The 18164-nt window shown below is 49.4% G+C and overlaps 2 protein-coding genes and 4 non-coding genes across 6 annotated transcripts; 1 reads left to right on the forward strand and 5 right to left on the reverse strand.

The window, feature by feature from the left end:
• Positions 1-1616: 1616 nt before the first annotated feature.
• Positions 1617-2657, reverse strand: LOC144164899 (uncharacterized). The gene has a single exon (XM_077695137.1). It carries the CDS (start codon positions 2655-2657, stop codon positions 1617-1619), a length of 1041 nt encoding a protein of 346 aa, XP_077551263.1.
• A 123-nt stretch (positions 2658-2780) lies between these two features.
• Positions 2781-2852, reverse strand: Trnat-cgu (transfer RNA threonine (anticodon CGU)). Its single transcript has one exon. It is a non-coding gene; the product is annotated as a tRNA-Thr (tRNA).
• A 67-nt stretch (positions 2853-2919) lies between these two features.
• On the reverse strand, positions 2920-2991 carry Trnat-cgu (transfer RNA threonine (anticodon CGU)). The gene has a single exon. It is a non-coding gene; the product is annotated as a tRNA-Thr (tRNA).
• A 67-nt stretch (positions 2992-3058) lies between these two features.
• Positions 3059-3130, reverse strand: Trnat-cgu (transfer RNA threonine (anticodon CGU)). Its single transcript has one exon. It is a non-coding gene; the product is annotated as a tRNA-Thr (tRNA).
• Positions 3131-7037: 3907 nt separating this feature from the next.
• Positions 7038-7109, reverse strand: Trnat-cgu (transfer RNA threonine (anticodon CGU)). Its single transcript has one exon. It is a non-coding gene; the product is annotated as a tRNA-Thr (tRNA).
• Positions 7110-11752: 4643 nt separating this feature from the next.
• LOC144164900 (uncharacterized) lies at positions 11753-12977 on the forward strand. The gene has a single exon (XM_077695138.1). The coding sequence runs from the start codon at positions 11784-11786 to the stop codon at positions 12975-12977; it is 1194 nt and encodes a 397-aa protein (XP_077551264.1). The 5' UTR covers positions 11753-11783.
• The last annotated feature ends 5187 nt before the right edge of the window (positions 12978-18164 follow it).

The following is an 18164-nucleotide window of genomic DNA, read 5'->3' on the forward strand; positions in this document are numbered from 1 at the left end:
GCCTGGCGATTTCCCCGGGTTTAAATTATCAATGGCGTCTTCAACTTCTTTCGATGTTATTGGTTGTTGTAGCCACTCCTTTGTTTCATCGTCAAACTTCGGCATGTTGCTGAGGAATTCTCTCCTGAAGCTTTCGATATCGGCAGAGCGGAAAGCAAAAAGCGACTGGTAGTGCTCAAAATAGGCACGCTCGATGTGCTTGTTATCCCCGGAAGTTTCGCCGTTCCAGTCAATCTCGGTTATGTGATTCCGTCGAGCATGCGCTTTCTCGAGCCCCAAGGCTCTCTTTGTAGGTCTTTCACCCGCTATCGCCTGGACCGCTCTTGCTCGTACAAGCGCACCGTGATAGCGCTCTTCGTCGATTATTTCTAGCTTTTGTTTTGTTTGCCTGATGTCGTCTTTATACACGCCCGGCTGTTTGCCCTCCTGCTCTGTCAGAGTTTTTAGCAATTCTCAGAGAGACGTTTCCTTTTCTCTTTGTTCGAACTTTATGCAGCTGGCCCGTTCAATTGCTTTAATTTTAGACGCTTCTTTTGCTAGTTCCCACATTTCCAACATCATATTTTGGCTGCCCTGTTCGATTTTGCTGATTTGGTCCTTTACTGTGTTACTGAAATTTTCATCTTTTAAAACAGTTTCATTTAACTTCCACATTTCCCGTGTAAAATTGTTGCGCCGTTTTTTGTACCCTATTCTGCACGCGACAAGACAATGATCGGAGAAAGACAATGGCAAAACACTATAGTTGCTGCACATTGGAACCATTTCCACCGATATGTAAATCCGGTCCAGTCGGGCGTGGCTAGCGCCTTGAAAGTGCCTCTATTGCACGCTTCTTGCGCCCTCCAAACATTCGGCAACATCCTCAAGACCGAATTCCACAATGTGCTCAGAGAACAAATCAGTGCTGACGTCCTTGAACGGCCTTTTGCTCGTCTTCTCACGTGCGGTTAACACGCAATTAAAATCCCCTAATAGTATTATTTGCCTATCAGTGGTGAGGTGCTGCCTGATACTATTAAAAAAGTCAGCACGCTCGTCTCCAGAATTGGGGACATAAATGCACAAAACGCGCCATTCGACACTGCGTAAAGAGTAATCACACACCACTAATCGCCCCGACAAACACGACGTAACAGTTTGGACAGCTAAGCTAGGTAGCTTTCGCACAAAAAGCACGCAACCCGCTGAAGTGCCGACTGCGTGACTAACACATGCGAAGTACCTCGACGTGAAACGCCGCACCATGCTCTCAGTCTCTGCCTCCCCCTGCACCTTGGTTTCCTGAACCGCTAACACGTCAACGTCATGTTCGGTTAACAGTCGGTACACTTGGCTCTGTTTTCTTTTCCCAGCCAATCCCCTGACGTTGAGAGTAGCTACAGTCAGTGCGAGATCGTCAGACAGTTTCTTTCAATTAGAGGCTGAGAGCATGGCGCTTACCTTTCGCGTCTCGAGCGGGCTAGGCGCTCCCGCCCGCCGCTGCGCTGTCCCCTGCGTTGCGCTGTTGGGGGGGCGTTTCGGGGGGTTTCCTGTCGGGCGGGATGGTAGGCTTGGGTCTGAACGACGGCCGCCGTATCTGCGTTGTTTTCGCCGGCGGCTCCTCGCTGTTCTTGTTACCAACGTTGTCGTTCCCGTGCCGAAGTCGCTGCTCCGTCGGTGTCCATCTTCTCCGGGTGTTGCCCCACCAGTGCACCGGGGGGCTCGGGTGCCACGCACTTTTCGTCGCTTTTACCCAAGTCCTCCTCTGGGGCTGCCGTCGTTGCTGGGGTGACCTCGGGGGTTTTTACTTCCTGGGTGAGGCAGTCTTCCCTTGGGGTCACGGTGGTAGTTTCGGAGGGCTCGCCCCCACCTGCGCCTTCAGCTGCTTCCTCGGCCTCGACGACATCCATAAGGTGCTCGGAAGTAGCCTCGTTGTCAACGGGTCCCGTCACTGACGCATACGAGGGCACACACTGCGTATCGACGTGACCAAAACGCCGGCACTTGGAACAACGGGGCACCCTGCACTCCCGCCGCACATGGCCCTGGCCTTTGCAGCGAAGGCACTGCATGGGACGTCCCGGCGCCACAACGAGCGCGAGCTCGCCCGCAACCTTTATCTGGTGCGGCAGGTCGTCAATCTTGAGGCCTCTTTTTAACTTCAGCAGCACCGTCCTTGTTGTGGAACCCTTGTCGGTGACGCCCTGGACGCGCCACCTCTCCCGGTTCACCCCGGTCACTTTCCCGTACGACGCAAGGGCAGCCCGGATGTCGTCGTCAGCGACGCCGTGAAGCAGCCAGTGCAGCTTCAGTCTGACCTGTTGATCTTGCGGGTCGATGACGACGCACCGCCGGCCCTTTACTTGAAGCTCCGTGACCGCGAGCATCTTCTTCGTTGCACCAGGGCTGTTGAACGTTACTGCCCACACGTGGTTTATCTGGTACGCCCCCAAGGCGACAACCTCGGGGAGCAGACCAGTCCGTGCGAGCGCATCCCGAAAATCTTCGACCTTAAACGGTCTGGCCTTCACGTCGCCGTGCAAAAACAACGTGTTTAAAACAATTCGTCCAGTAGGCAGTTGGGGCAGTATAATCTGGTACTCCTCGTTATCGCTTCCCGTTGGCCTGTTTCCGCGGCTCCGCTGAGCCGCTATCGGCGCTCCGCTGGAGCTCATGATTCTGCGTCCGCACACTTCGGTGGCCGGAAGTAGAATGACTGAGCTATAGCGGCCCCTGCCACATACCTTGTTGCGTATTCCGCTCGTTTTATGCTTATTTTACAACAACAAAAAAACTAATGCCGCCAGTGAGTGTTGAACTCACGGCCTCTGGTTTACGAGACCAGCGCTCTACCACTGAGCTATAGCGGCCACTACCACCTGCTTTGTTGCGTATTCCGCTCGTTTTATGATTATTTTAAAACAAACAAAAAACGAATGCCGCCAGTGAGGATTGAACTCACGGCCTCTGGTTTACGAGACCAGCGCTCTACCACTGAGCTATAGCGGCCACTACCACCTGCTTTGTTGCGTATTCCGCTCGTTTTATGCTTATTTTAAAACAAACAAAAAACGAATGCCGCCAGTGAGGATTGAACTCACGGCCTCTGGTTTACGAGACCAGCGCTCTACCACTGAGCTATAGCGGACTTTTTTTTTATTACCTTTTGCATACACGTAATACAAGTCACGGATAAATTAAAAACCGCCTGCCAAACTTTGGCTGACGGAAGGACTTAAAATAAACATCAAAAGTACATAGCTCTTCCAAAACAGGAAGCCATTCAAGTTCGGGGTCCTGTAACTTGTACACTTCATACAACAACCTGACATTTTGAGCAAAATACTTGCTTACAGTGAGCGCATTGGGGTCCGCATGTCGCACAACCATTCTGGACCTCCAAGTGGCGTGCAAACCTAGCGCCATGATCAAATCATACGGGACTTCATCTTCACGCTCAACCGGAAGGAACCGAATGGCATGCGCTGAAATGGGCAGTTCTTTCTTTGACGTTCTCTGTAAAACGTCCCAAAAAAATACGGCGTCCCAGCACTCCACGAAAACATGTTCCACTGTTTCGGCTTTCGCACACAGCGTACAGATGTTTGACCAACCAATAAACAGCCCCTTCTCCTCCATCCATGTTTTAACTGGCAGCGTTCCTGTAAGTAACTTGAAAAAGAAAGGTTTCACGGATGCTGGGACTGCCATTTTTTTCACACGGGATAACACATCCTGCCCAGGACCAGAACTAAACATTTCACGATAACGTGGTACGGGGAACAGCATCTCCGTCAAATTATTTGTAAGGGTTTTTCTCGAAACAGTGGCTAAATATTCTACTGAAAATCTCACAGTAAGAAAACGAAAGGACTCAACCACTTCCTTCATATAGCCTTTCACGGCACCACATCTAACACTTACAGAAGAAACAATATACAGAGGCAAGGCATCTACTAATGTAATCTGCATTAAAGTGCGAAGAAATGGATCACGTGTATCACGCAGAAACATAAACCGGTTCACAAGCTGGCGAACAAATACATGACACAGGCCAACACCCCCATGCCTTACTCGGCGAAAAAGGTTACTCCGACTGGAACGCTCCCACACCGATGACCAGATAAAGACTGCGAATACTCTGTGCATTCGTTGCACGTGGACTCGTGAACAATGAAGCACCTGCAGCAAATACCACAGCTTTGCCAAAAGAAAAAGGTTGCATACCGTGGCTCGCGCGAAAACAGACAACGCGCGACCACCCCACTTCGTTGTTTTTTCCCGCAGCTTCGCCGTCTCGGATTCCCAGGACTCGCCGCTATCCTGATAGCGATCCAGCGGAACTCCGAGATAACGCGCTGGTGTACGCGCCCAAGACACGTTTTCAAATACAGATGGTGCTGACCCCCACTCCCCGTGAAAAAAACCCGCACACTTGGCCCAATTAACACAGCTGTTAGTAAGACTACAAAACTCCCTTGTTATCGATATGGCTGCGCTTACACTCTCCTCGTCTTCACAAAAAACCGCCACATCATCCGCGTATGTTAGTAACTTCACCTCGCATGTGTGTAACTGAAAACCACGTACTCCACTGTCATAATTATTCTTAAACAAAAAGGTTCCAAATAAATTGCAAACAGAAGAGGAGATGCTGGACATCCTTGTCGCACAGAAGACAGCACAGGAATACTTCCCCTGACATTCTTGTTGATTATAAGTTGCGTGCAGCAGTGAGAGTACGCCATACGCACTGCGTGTATTATCACATCACCAACATTTATATGCTCCAAAATACAAAAAAGAATCTCATGGCACACTCGGTCGAACGCTTTTTCGAAATCAATCTGAAGCATAGCGACCCTTTTAAAAAACATGTCACAACACCCCAGCACACTGCGCGCTACATGAACATTTGTTACTATACTCCTCCCCTTTATACCACAGGTCTGATGCGGCCCTACTACACTTGTTATAACACTCTGCACTCGTTGCGCTAAGATCTTCATAAGGATTTTATAATCTACATTGGCCAATGTAATCGGCCGGTACCCAGAAACCGACTGAAGTTTAACACGGTCTTCCGACTTGGGTATGAGGACGGTGTGTGTGCGACCAAACGACGGCGGAAGTACCTTGGACTCGTACGCCTCGCGAAAGACCATAAATAAAAACGGAGTTACTATATCCGAGAACCTTTTATAAAAATCCGCACCAAGCCCGTCAGGTCCTGGCGACTTACCTACTTTTAACTCCGATATTGCCGTCTGAATTTCGCCAAGCGATATCGGTCGTTCTAACTCCTCCCTCACATCGTCTCCCAACCTTGGCATGGCTGGAAGAAAGTCTCGTTTGAACTCATCAGTTTTTGGAACTGTGGGGCTAAAGAAATCTGTGTAGTATTCTTGAAACGCACTTTTTATGTTCTCTTTGTCACTGGTAAGCGCGCCTCGCCAATATATTTCCTCGATACCATTCCCTCTCGCGTACCGTGCTTCGTCTTTTATCGCTCGTTTTGTTGGCGCTTCGCCGGCCAAAAACGCCTCGGCCCTCGCCCTCACGGTCGCTCCCCGATATCTTTCTATATCGATGGCTTCCAGCTTATTTTTAATGGCTCTGATATCTTCATTGTATGCCCTAAGAATTTCGCCGTCGTCGGTTGAAGTGAAACCGAACATCAACGCGGAGCGGCCCAGGAAGCCACCGGACACTTAACGTGAAGCCACTTTTGCGTCCCTGCAATGTCAATAATGCCCAGTGATGTTCTCCGTGCAGTGCAGCGCAACGAACAGCCGTCTGCGGGGAGTGTTGAGCAGCTTCTACGGACAAGAGCACGGCAACACACTTGGGATATCCGCCGTCGCTACACTGGAGGCTAAGGTTCGTTGAGCTGGTCTTTGTTTTTTATGTTCTTGGTGTGCTTTAATTCTCTGTAATGGCTACTTTAAATAGGCCACTTCGCATTTCTACATTAAACGTAAGAGGGCTTGGGGCTAGACGCAAGCAGTATCAGCTGCGAAGGATTATGGACTACAAAGAAATAGATATAATGGCCATTGAAGAAACAAAAATTGAAAGCGAAGGCAGCACCGAGAGCATGATAAGGCCCTTTAGTGGGCGTTACAGCGTTTGCGTGAGTCATTCTGTGGGAACTTCTGGGGGGTGTTGTATTTTGGTTAGAAATTCAGTTGGTATTCGTGTACGATCAGTTATTTCGAGCGAAACTGGCAGGCTTGTGTGTTGTGATTTCAACTACTGTGGAGTAGATTTTCGTGCAGTGTGTATCTCCGCACCAAATGTTGCACGGGATAGGATGGTTTTTTTTGAAGGGTTGTCTGATTATTTAAAGAAGCAAGAAAGAGTAATTTTATTGGGCGACTTCAATTGTGTGTTAGAACGAAGAGACAGAAATGTGTCGCCGCGAACAAATGACCAGAGTGCAAGGGTCTTGACAGAAGTTCTTGAAGACTGCGAACTAGCCGATGTAGCACACTGCGGTTAACAGAAGTGCTTTAAAATTCACGCACTTTCAGGGCACGAGCCATGCGCGGCTGGATCGTGCATACGTATCTTTCCAGCTCGCTGAGGCGTGCACGAACTACGTGGTCGATAGTGTCTCTTTTAGTGACCACTGCCTGGTTTCTTTTTTGTTGGGGGAAAGGAAGGAGGATTGTAAGAAGTTCTGCGGGGGACTTTGGAAATTTATTGTAAAATTATTACAAGACACCACATTCACGGATAGAGTACAGGAAATTGCAGAAAAACAAACAAACGACGAAATCAGCAGCTGGCGGGAAAGGTGGGAGGTATTCAAACAGGAATGCAAAATGGTAGCGATGGAGAGGGGGACAGTGCTTAAACGGCAAGAGAGGGAAGTGGAAAACCAACTCAGAAATAATCTGCAACACATGTTAAAACTCGAAAGCGAAATGCCTGGGGCATACAAAGAAGATATTAGAACTATTAAAAAAAAATGAGCTATAGCGGCCCCTACCACCTGCTTTGTTGCGTATTCCGCTCGTTTTATGATTATTTTAAAACAAACAAAAAATGAATGCCGCCAGTGAAGATTGAACTCACGGCCTCTGGTTTACGAGACCAGCGCTCTATCACTGAGCTATAGCGGCCCCTATGACATAACAAATGCCCAGACACATGCCTCACTTGGTCAGACCACTGCATGTCCAAGAAGCTCGTTGGCTTGGCGTCCCAAACACACAAGTATGCACCCGAACACCCGTTACGGTTCACTTTTGCACCAGACACATAGCAGAATTTCCACCCATGTACGTTTCAACGCTTTGCGCATCTCCTCCTTAGATGCACACACGAGGGTGAGATCATCCGCATATACGAGCACTTTCACGGTCTCGTTTGCCAGTCTGACGCCACCGACCATATTGACGTTCACCATGGATCGACAAAGAGGTTCGAGGTAAAGTGCGAAAAGCATCGGTGACAGCGGACATCCTTGTCACACGGACCTGCTGACGAGTATCTTGTGCGTTGTTTGTCTATTCATGACAAGTCGCGTTTACACCTCCCTATAGGAAATGGCTATGTACTTGATAAGACGTTCCCGGACGTTGCAAGCTTTAAAGGGACACTGAAGTGATATGTAAACATTGCGGGATTACTAGCGCAAATTGTAGTCCGGAGTCCCCATGCCATGTTTTGACCACTCTGGGCGCGTTTACGCGATTTTATTTAGCAGAAAAATTAATTCAAAAATGCTGTCCTCCTCTCTTTACGCTCGCCCATTTTCTGTGGCGTTTTCGTGTGACCTCGGAAGGAGCCGAACTCGCAATTGGCTGCGCTACTGCACGGCTCGCCGGCCTTCAGACAGAGTCAGTCTGCCCAGCGTTTCGTCCGCCGGCCGCCGACGGGTCGTCGCAATTCGTTCGCTCAGTTGAAACGAAGCCAGGAGACGTTTGTGAATGGAACAATGTGATTTTCTTTACTTGTTTAGTTTGTGCACTGTATCTAGCTCCAAGTCGAGTCGAGATCGCCTCACACAAGCGCTGCACAAGGGCACATGCGACGCTTCGCTGACTTTACGCTAGTAGGAAAATCTAAGGCCATTTGAAGGCGGGTAAAGAGTCAACGAAGTCAATATTGGTACTAAGAAAATAAAATCAACTGAAAATTTTACTGTACAGCGCAAAACTGGGGAGCAGGAAGAACTTTTTTGCACTGGGTGAACAAGCACAGCGGTCAGCAGCACGACCGCATATCTGCGAACGCTTTACCGTCCAAGAAATGCAATTGCTAGCCGTGAGATATTGTGGAAGTTTGGGGGACGCTTACTGCACGGGCGCTATACGACAAATAGTCATCGAAAGTACCTCAAATTATAAGGCTAAATAAAAGTGTAAACTGCTTTTACATTATATACCTTATATATCCAGCCTCGGCAGAGCTATGGCTCGCTACGATATCTTTGTTTCTCATGCCGTCGGAATGTCTGCGGGCTGCGTGCTTTTAATAAGGCGTAGTTTAGGGGCGACTCTAAAGACTGTCACTGCTTCGGAAGCGGGCCGGTTTGTTGTGTGCGACTTTGATTTGGGTTTAAAAGAATGGCGTGTTATTTGCGTGTACGGGCCCAACAACGATGCCGAAAGAAAGGCTTTTTTCGAGGATTTACGAACATGGTGTAACACTGAGCGGCTGTTGATTTTGTTTGTGGATTTTAACTGCGTGCGTTCTGCGCGGGATAAAAGCAGCCTGTCAAATTTCCGAGATGCAAGTACGGCGGTTCTGAACGACATTGTCACAGACTTCGCGCTGGAAGATGTAGGTGACAGCCTTGGTGGCGCTGGGACAGTACAATACACTCATTTTCAGGGCAATAGTCACGCTCGTCTGGGTAGACTGTATGTGTCGCTTGAGCTTCTGCCTGAGTGCGACGATTACCAAGTGTCCCCGGTGTCGTTTAGCGACCACTGTCTCGTGTCGGTATCACTTTGGTAGGATCGGAAAGCGAAGAAACGCGTTCTGTTGGGGGTTGTGGAAATTTAATAACAAGTTGCTTGAGGATAAAAAATTTGTTGAGGCCGTCGTCGTATGTGGACGGGAGTATTTTTGCAGTAAAGACAACGTTAGCTACGCTTCTAAATGGGAACATTTTAAACAGAGGGTTAAAATGAAAGCCCTTGAAAGATCGTCTGCAATGAAATATGAGGAGAAAAGGAAAGAGGCCTGGCTGCGGAGTAGTCTGGACGTTTTTGTGAAGGAAGAATGCAAATCACCTGGCATGTTTAAAGATGATATTCTAAGTCTAAAAGCGCAACTTGAAGTCTTCGACAGGGAACGCTATCACGGTGCAATTGTACGGGCAAGGGCTGAACGTTTCTTGCTCGGCGAAGCGCCAACAAAACGAGCACTTAGTTCGGAAAAAAGATACGCTCGTAGGAATGTGATAGCCGAAATTGTGTCCGATGGTGTAGTGTACAATGACCAGACCAATATTGAGCGGTGTTTCTGTGAGCATTATGAAAAGCTATTTGCGCGTCACCCTGTCGACGTGGTTAAATTTAAGGAGGAGTTTATATGTTTAATGCCAAAGTTGGCTGAAGAAACCATAGAGTCTCTCGCAAGGGATATCACCGTAGAGGAGGTGAGTAGAGCCATCGACGAGCTGAACACGGGAAAGACACCGGGCCCCGATGGATTATCCGTAGCCTTTTATAAAATGTTTAAAGAAGACCGTAGTCCGGTGTTGTGTAGAGTGTATTTGGAGTCTTCTCAGAATGGCGTGCTTCCGCCTTCATTTTTAGAGTCGCATACCATTTTCATCCCGAAATCTGAGGATGACGCTAAACTCAGAGAAATCTCTGGGTATCGCCCCAATAGCCTGACCAATGTCGACTACAAGATTTTGATGAAAATATTGGTTTCCCGCGTGCAGACTGTCATCAAAGACATTGTTGGACCGCACCAAACTTGCGGAATAAAAGGGAGGTCGATTGTAACGAATGTTCACATGGCCGGGAGTGTTTTGGAATGTTGCGATAGCGTCCAGGGAACTTTAGCAATGCTTCAAATTGATCTCGCAAAAGCCTTTGATCAGGTGTCGCACGGACTTCTTTTAAACATGTTAGAGCAAGTAAATGTAGGGTCTGTTATTCTTGATGATGTGCGCATGGCGTAGACAGGGTGTACAACTAAGCTCGTTGTCAACAAAACAATTGGTCAACAAAACAAACCGATCCCAGTTCAACGGTCTGTACGCCAGGGTTGCCCGCTGTCCCCGTTGCTTTTTTGTGTCTACATTGAAGCCTTTTGTTTGAGTATTATTAAGAGTCAAAGGTTCAATGGTTTTTTACTAGAGTCATGCGAGGTGCGTGTTTTGGCGTATGCGGACGATATTGCTCTCTGTTGTGTCGATAGGAGCAGTATAAGCGTTGGTGTAAACACGATAAAGACTTTCTGTGTACAGTGGCAGTGGCGTAAACTGGCAGAAATGCTTGGGCTTTTGGCATGGCTACTGGGACACTATACCGAGCGTGTATGAGTGCATTAGCTGGCAGACGACGCCAGCGAAGTATTTGGGAGTGCCGTCGGAAACTTATGTTGATAGTGATCATTATTGGCACAGGCAGGCTGCTGAACTGCGAGAAAAGGCCGAGAAATGGAAAGGCACTGGCCTTTCAATGTTTGCCAGGGCCTCAGTGTGTAACGTGTTTTTTATGAGCAAAGTCTGGTATGTTCTTCAGGTACTTCACTGTGTGCGTAAGAACGTACTGGCTCTGTATCGTGTGTTTGCAGTGTTTATATGGGGGTCCACGTGGGAACAAACGAGCCGGACGAACTTGTTTCGGCGGGTGCGCGTCGGGGGTCTTTGTCGCATTTGTTTTTGCGACAAGTTGACAATCGGTTTTTGTTTCTGCGTGACGTGAATGATCCTTTCTTGCGCACTGTTTGTCAGATGAGGCTAGCTAGGGCGCTACCTGATTTTGTTGTTTCTTCTGCGTTTTTTACTTTTGGTGCACCCAGAGGATATTTTCGGGAGGTGGTACTGGTAACAAAGTTTTTACGGGCTCGCTTCACGCTTGAACACTTATCAAACGTGACGCGCAAAAAACTGTATCATGACCTTGCGAATATTGTTTTGCCTGAGCCGATGTACAGATCCATGTACCGTGCAGGGCCTGGGCAGGACGTACTTAAACGAGTAAAGAGAATGTCAGTGCCGCCATGGGTTAAAACGTTTTTTTTAAACTTCACGTGGGCGTCCTTCCAGTAAAAACCTGGCAAAAAGAGAAAGGTCTATACATTCCATGGGGGGGTTGACTGTTACCCATGCAAAAAACCCAAGACGGTTGAACATGTTTTCTTGGAGTGTTGGGATGGGGTCTTCTTTTGGGATGGGCTTCAGCGCACATTAAAGAAGGACTTCCCCCTGGATGCCTACGGGATCAGGTTTCTACCCATTCAAAGTGAGGATAGGGTACCATATTACCTCGTCATGGTTCTGGCCCTGCACGGCATTTGGAAATCGCGCATGGCCATCCGCCATCGCGACATCGATGCCAAACGGTCCAAAGAGTACTTTTCTGAGTCTGTTCGTCTGATTATTGAAGTGTGGAGGGCTCAGCCCGAACCTCCGGAATGGTTGCCCATGTTTGAAACATTCACAAGCATGAAACAATTTTAGCCATTACTCTGTTAGTCAAGTGCTGGCTAGCGTTTTTAAGAGTGTAGTGTTTTGTTTGTGTGTGTCAAAGTATGGCAATAAAGAAAAAAAAAGGCCTGTGGCTGAGTGGATTCTGCTTCCGGCCACCACAGTGAACGGACGCAGGATGCAGGGCTCCTCAGGAGCGGTTAATGCGGCCGTTCCCGGCCGCGGTAACAGGTTTCTTGCTCAGGACGATTGTTATCAAGTTTCGTTGCCGACATTGCCTACAGGACGTATTGTTTTTAATACCGTTTTTTTGCACGGTGACATGCGTGCGCGCCCGTATCGCGTTGAAGATTTCCGCGATACTTTGGCTCGGCTGGAATTGCTCCCTGAGGTACTTGCCTTGGGGGCGTTCCAAATGAGTCACGTATGGGCGGTGACGTTCAAGTCGGAGCTAGGCGTCAAGAAGATCTTGGAAGCAAAGGAGCTTCACGTCAAAGGTCGACACTGCCTCGTCATTGACCCTGCCAACCAGGACCTGCGGCTGAAGCTCCACTGGCTGCTTTACAACGTGACCGAGGACGACGTACGGGTTGCGCTGGCTCCCTACGGGAGGGTCAGCGAAGTTTCACGGGAGCGCTGGCGTGTTCAAGGCGTCCACGACAAGGGCTCGACGACGCGGTCCGTGACCCTCAAGCTCAACGCGGGCGTGAGGGCTGAGGACCTGCCCCACCAGCTTCGTGTCGCAGGCGAGCAGGCGCTCGTGGTCGTGCCCGGCAGGGCCCCACAGTGCCTTCGCTGCTCTGGCACGGGGCACATGAGGCGCGACTGCAAGGTGCCGCGCTGCACCCTCTGCCGCCGCTTCGGTCACGAAGCGAACGAGTGCGTGCGGACGTACGCGAAGGTGGCCGGACCGGTGGGGGATGTGAACCGAACGGAGAACATCATGGACGAGGAGGAGACGGAGGCGGCTGCAGCAGGGGGCGGAGGAGACCCGGTGACGGAGGACGCGCCGCCTGAAAAGAGCGCTGAGGTGAAGGAGTCGGCCGCCGTCGTAGTGCTACCTGCGCAAAGTGTCAACGAAGGAGACCAGCTGACGTACGACGGCGACGGTGAGAGCCCGGTGAGTGTGGCGGGTCAGTTTGCGGCGTTGGAATCTCCCGCCCCCCAAGAGGGCGTCGACTTGAAAACTGGCGACCAGGACCAGTCTGTGGCCAAGCGGCCGCGTCAAGACAGTGTCCGACAACGCGGAGGGGGGGATGGCTCCGTAGCGGTGGGGTCGGTGAGTGTGGGACCCACGTCGCGGCGCTCGAGCTTCAAGCCGAAGCTCAACACGCCCTACGACAGAGGACCCACGGCAACAAAGAATTCGTAAGAACGCCATCCTTGCCTTCGTTTTCGGACTGCTAAAAGTATTTTTAAGTTTTCTTTGTGTGTCTTTGAAAAGCAAGAAAAGTGCAGGGCGTGTTCTAGTCATGGGTTTAAGCTCGTTAGTTGTATTACGTGGGTTTTCGGTTCTGTGTCGGGTGTCGAAGGGTTTTCCTTGCGGTCATTACGCGTTTTTTTTTTGGGGGGGGGGTGTGTTGGGCGTCGAAGAGTTCTTCCTTCGTTTCAGGGTGGGGGTTTGGGGTGTTTTGTATGTACGAGCGTCAAGTGAAGCTCTCTCAACGGGCTCAAGTTGGATCCGTTTGTTTTTTTCCATGGGGGGAGGGGGGGGGGCTGTTTTCGTCGTTTTACGGTGTTGTGTTGTTTTTTTCATTTGTCAAATGTACCAGCATAAATGCTTTCGGGTCTGTTTGTTTTCTCTCTTAACCTGGTGTATTTAAACACGCCAATCCGTATTGCCACGCTTAACGTCCGGGGGCTTGCTGACAGGAGACGGCAGAATCAGTTGTATCGTTTAGTGACCGAACAGGACCTGGATATAGTGGCGGTACAAGAAACGAAGGTTGAGAGAGAGGAGCAGACAGATCGTATGGTGCGCCCGTTTGCGTCGAGGTACGACGTGTGCGTTGCTCACGCGGTCGGGATGTCTGCGGGCGTTGCCCTGTTGGTTCGAAGGAGTTTGGGGGCAACCCTAGAGACCGTCACCGCGTCCGAGTGTGGGCGTTTTGTTGTGTGCGATTTTGTTTTATCGTCAAGCGAATGGCGCTTGATTTGTGTGTACGCGCCCACAAAGGCAGCGGAAAGGAAGGGTTTTTTTGAGGATGTTCGCGGGTTTTGCGATACGGAGAGCCTCGTTATTTTACTTGGCGACTTTAATTGCGTATGTTCTGCGCAAGACAGAAGTAGCTCGACAAGGTTCCGCGATGCGAGTACGATAGTTTTAACTGATATCGTCGCTGACTTTGCGCTGGAAGATGTGGGCGATAGCCTTGGCAGTAGCGGTACCGTTCGCTATACACACTTCCAGGGCAACAGTCATGCGCGTCTCGACAGAGTGTATGTTTCGTCAGAGATTCTGCCGGAGTGTGATAGCTACCGAGTTTCCCCCGTTTCCTTCAGCGATCACTGTCTTGTGACCGTAACCGTTGGTAGAATGGTAAAACCAGGCAACGCGTTCTGTTGGGGTCTTTGGAAGCTTAATAACAAGCTGCTGCAGGATGAACATTTCACTGAGGCCGTTAATGCATGCGCACGGACGTTTTTCGGTGGAGAAGAGAACGTTAACTTTACTCTCAATTGGGAGCTCTTCAAACAAGAAGTTAAGTTAAAGGCCCTTGAAAGATCATCCGCAATCAAATACGACGAGAAGCAAAAAAAAGCCTGGTTACGAAGTACCCTGGACGTTTACGTTAAGGAAGAATGTGAATCGCCCGGGGCGTTGAAGGATGACATTAGAGGATTAAAAGCGCAGCTCGAAGTAATAGATAAAAAAAGTATGAGGGTGCGCTTGTGCGCGCACGAGCTGAGAGATTTTTGCACGGGAAGCGGCGACTAAAAGAGCTTTCAGCGCGGAAAAGAAGTATGCGCGCAGAAATGCGATAGTGGAAATTGAAGCCGAAGGTGTGGTTTATAGTGACCAGGCTAATATAGAGCGCTGTTTTTGTGACTTTTATAAAAATTTGTTTTCTTGTCATCCTGTCGATGCCGTCAAGTTTAGAGAACAGTTTACGTCTTTGTTACCGTGCTTAGACGAGGAAGTTATGGCGCATCTCGAAAGAGATATTACAGTAGAAGAGATACGCGGCGCTATCGACGAGTTAAGCCCAGGGAAGACGCCGGGCCCTGATGGCCTGAGCGCTGCTTTCTACAAGGCGTTTAAGGGTGACATTAGCCCGGTCCTATGTAGAGTTTACTCTGAGGCGTACCACAAAGGTGTGCTGCCACCTTCTTTTCTCGTGTCGCACACTGTGTTTATACCGAAATCGGAGGAGGTTGCGAAACTCAGGCAGATCCCTGGGTATCGTCCTATTAGTCTGACAAATGTCGATTATAAGGTTTTAATGAAAATATTGGCAGGCCGCTTACAGACTGTCATAAAGGACCTGGTAGGGCCGCATCAAACGTGCGGGATCAAAGGGCGGTCGATAGTTACAAATATTCATACTGCCCGAAGTGTTCTGGAGTGTTGTGACGCCATGCAAGGGACTTTGGCAATGCTCCAGGTAGACATGGCTAAAGCCTTCGATCAGGTGTCGCACGAACTTTTGTTAAATATGTTGGAACACGTGAATGTTGGTTCTGTTATTCTCAATGGTGTGCGCATGGCGTACACTGGGTGTTCTACTAGGCTTGTTATTAACAAAACGATCGGCGCACCCGTTCCTGTTCAACGTGCCGTTCGTCAGGGTTGCCCATTGTCTCCGTTGCTTTTTTGTTTCTACATTGAAGCGTTTTGTTTAAGTGTAATCCGGAGCAAAGACGTCAAAGGGTTTAAACTTCAGTCGTGTGAAGTGCGGGTGTTAGCTTACGCTGACGACATTGCTCTTTTTTTTGTTGATAGGAGAAGCATAAGCATTGCTGTAAACACCTTGAAATGTTTTTGTAAGTACAGTGCCAGTGGTGTTAATTGGCAGAAATGTGTTGGTTTCTGGCATGGCCAGTGGGACAGTATGCCTAGTGTTTTCGAGTGTATCAGCTGGCAGACGACGCCGGTGAAGTACTTGGGAGTGCCCCTCGAGAACTATGTAGACAGCGACCCTTATTGGCGCAGTCAAACAGTCGAATTGCGTGAAAAGGCCGAGAAATGGAAGGGAAGCGGACTTTCAATATTTGCTAGGGCATCAGTGCGTAATGTGTTTTTAATTAGCACACTGTGGTACGTTCTACAGGTGTTGCATTGTTCGCGGGCACGTGTACAGGCGTTGCACCGAGTTTTTGCTATGTTGATTTGGGAGTCGTCATGGGAGAGAACAAGCCGTACGAACCTGTTTAGGCGCGTGCGTCTTGGTGGCCTGTCATTATCGCATCTGTTTTTGCGTCAAGTGGTAAATCGTTTTTTGTTTCTTCTGGATGTGAAGGACTCCTTTTTGCGCACTGTGTGTCAGGTGAAGTTGGCCAGAGCGCTTCCTGATTTTGTTGTAACGTCAGCTTCTTTATCTTTTGGCGCAACGAAAGGCTACTTCCGTGAGGTGGTACAAGCCACCATGTTTTTGCGTGCACGCTTCACGCTAGAGTACTTATCTAGTGTGACGCGTAAAAGATTGTATAATGACCTCGTTGATTCCGTACTTCCCGTTCCATTGTATAGATCGCTGTACCGTGTAGGGCCAGGACAGGATGTGCTCAAGCGTGTGAAACGTATGGCGATTGGCCCATGGGTTAAGACGTTTTTCTTTAAACTTCACTCGGGCGTCCTTGATGTGAAAACGTGGCAGAAGGAAAAGGGAATGTTTTTGCTGGGTGGGGTGGACTGCTACCCGTGCAGAAAACCCGAGACTGTAGAACACGTGTTTTTGGACTGCTGGGACGGGGTCTTCTTTTGGGACGTGCTTCAGCGAACCCTCAAAAAAGATTTTCCCCTGGACGCTCACGGCATTAGGTTTTTACCTATTGAGAGTGACGAAGTACCTTACGACGTCGTGATGCTCCTGGCCCTACATGCAATTTGGAAATCCCGCATGGCCATACGCCATAGGGGCGTTGACGCTAAATGGTCAAGAGAATATTTCGCTGATTCAATGCGTATGATTATTGAAGTGTGGAGGGCTCAGCCTGAGCCTCCAGAGTGGTTGCCTGTGATGGAAACACTGACCAACCTCAAACAATTTTAATCGTTTTTCTGCTGTCAAGGTGATGACTAGCAGTTTTATCGTTGCAGTTTTTTGTTTGATGGTGCTTGTTTTGTACTGAAATGTTGCAATAAAAAAAAAAGCCCGTTTCTGAGTGGTCTAAGGCGCTAGGTTAACGGTTTTCTTGCAAGACGCAAGTTCGAATCCCCGAGGGTGCATCGTTTTTTTTTGCCAGTTGATTTTTTCGTTTTCAGCCGATGTTTTCTAAACTGAGTTCACCATTTTTGGGCCGTAACGTTCACTGTTCCACGAGCGAGTTTGCAGAACTCGCGCCGACTGCCACTGACGCTCTAGCGAGTTCTCGTTAGCGTGCTGCTGCTTGCAGGCAGTGGGCACAGGCCTGAATCAGCAAGCCCTTGGCCTGGTGCGAACACGCTTTTTACGATACAGGCATGAGTGAGGCAAGCTCCGAATATGAGGGAAAAGCGCATGGCATTTGAGCGTCAGCGGTGACGCGGAGGGCGTCATACACTGCGTAGGCCTCGGCTAATGATTTCTACGATTTCAAGCCGTCCAGGGAGGCTTATCTCAGGCATTTTACAGCCGACAATATGGCAGAAGGGCGGTACGGCGAATACCGAGATATCGCGAAGGCCCATCCAACGATGCCGTCGGATGTAAAACATGTTGTTTTACAGAACCGAAACCGAAACTTGTTTGAATGCTAACCTCGGACATCGTCCAATCACGGTGCCATCTCCTCGTGACGTCACAGCTTTAGTTGGTGCGGCCGCCACAGACTGCGCATGGTAGTTTTTCTTCTGTCCCGCTTTATAAAATAATTAACGACTTATCAACCGGATAAACGATGAAAAGTGTGCTAATTTGAGCCAGTCTACGCAGTGCAAGCAAAAACGGGAGCTTGACAAATTCACTTCAGTGTCCCTTTAAACAGCCCAAAAATAACTTCGTGATCGACGCGGTCGAAGGCCTTCCTTATATCCACCTTTAGCAACGCAGCCATTTCTCCGTGTACTGATTTCACCGTGTACACACGCGCGCATTGTGTGCAGATTATCCGAGATGCGCCGCCCTTCGATGCCATCCTTGGTGGTCTCGCACGACCTCAATGAGCACTACGTCGAGTCGCCTCGCCATACTTTTTGCCAGCAGTTTGTGATAAGTTGCCAGGAGGCTGACATGGCGAAAGTCGCCCGGCGTCACTGGCGCCGTGTGACGTCCCTGCTCTTCGTGCATGCGCAGCACGGCTCTCCAGGAGCCACGCGAAACTGCTCAACCTTGACCAGTGTACCTCATGCTACAATATCGTGAGCCATTCGAGTCAGCCTGCCAAGGTGGATGCCCCGCGATGCTCTTTTGTGCCTCTA

Source organism: Haemaphysalis longicornis, unplaced genomic scaffold (assembly GCF_048455015.1).
Source record: "Haemaphysalis longicornis isolate Haplotype H1 unplaced genomic scaffold, Haemaphysalis longicornis Haplotype H1 scaffold_14, whole genome shotgun sequence".
Taxonomy (NCBI): Eukaryota; Metazoa; Arthropoda; class Arachnida; order Ixodida; family Ixodidae; genus Haemaphysalis; species Haemaphysalis longicornis.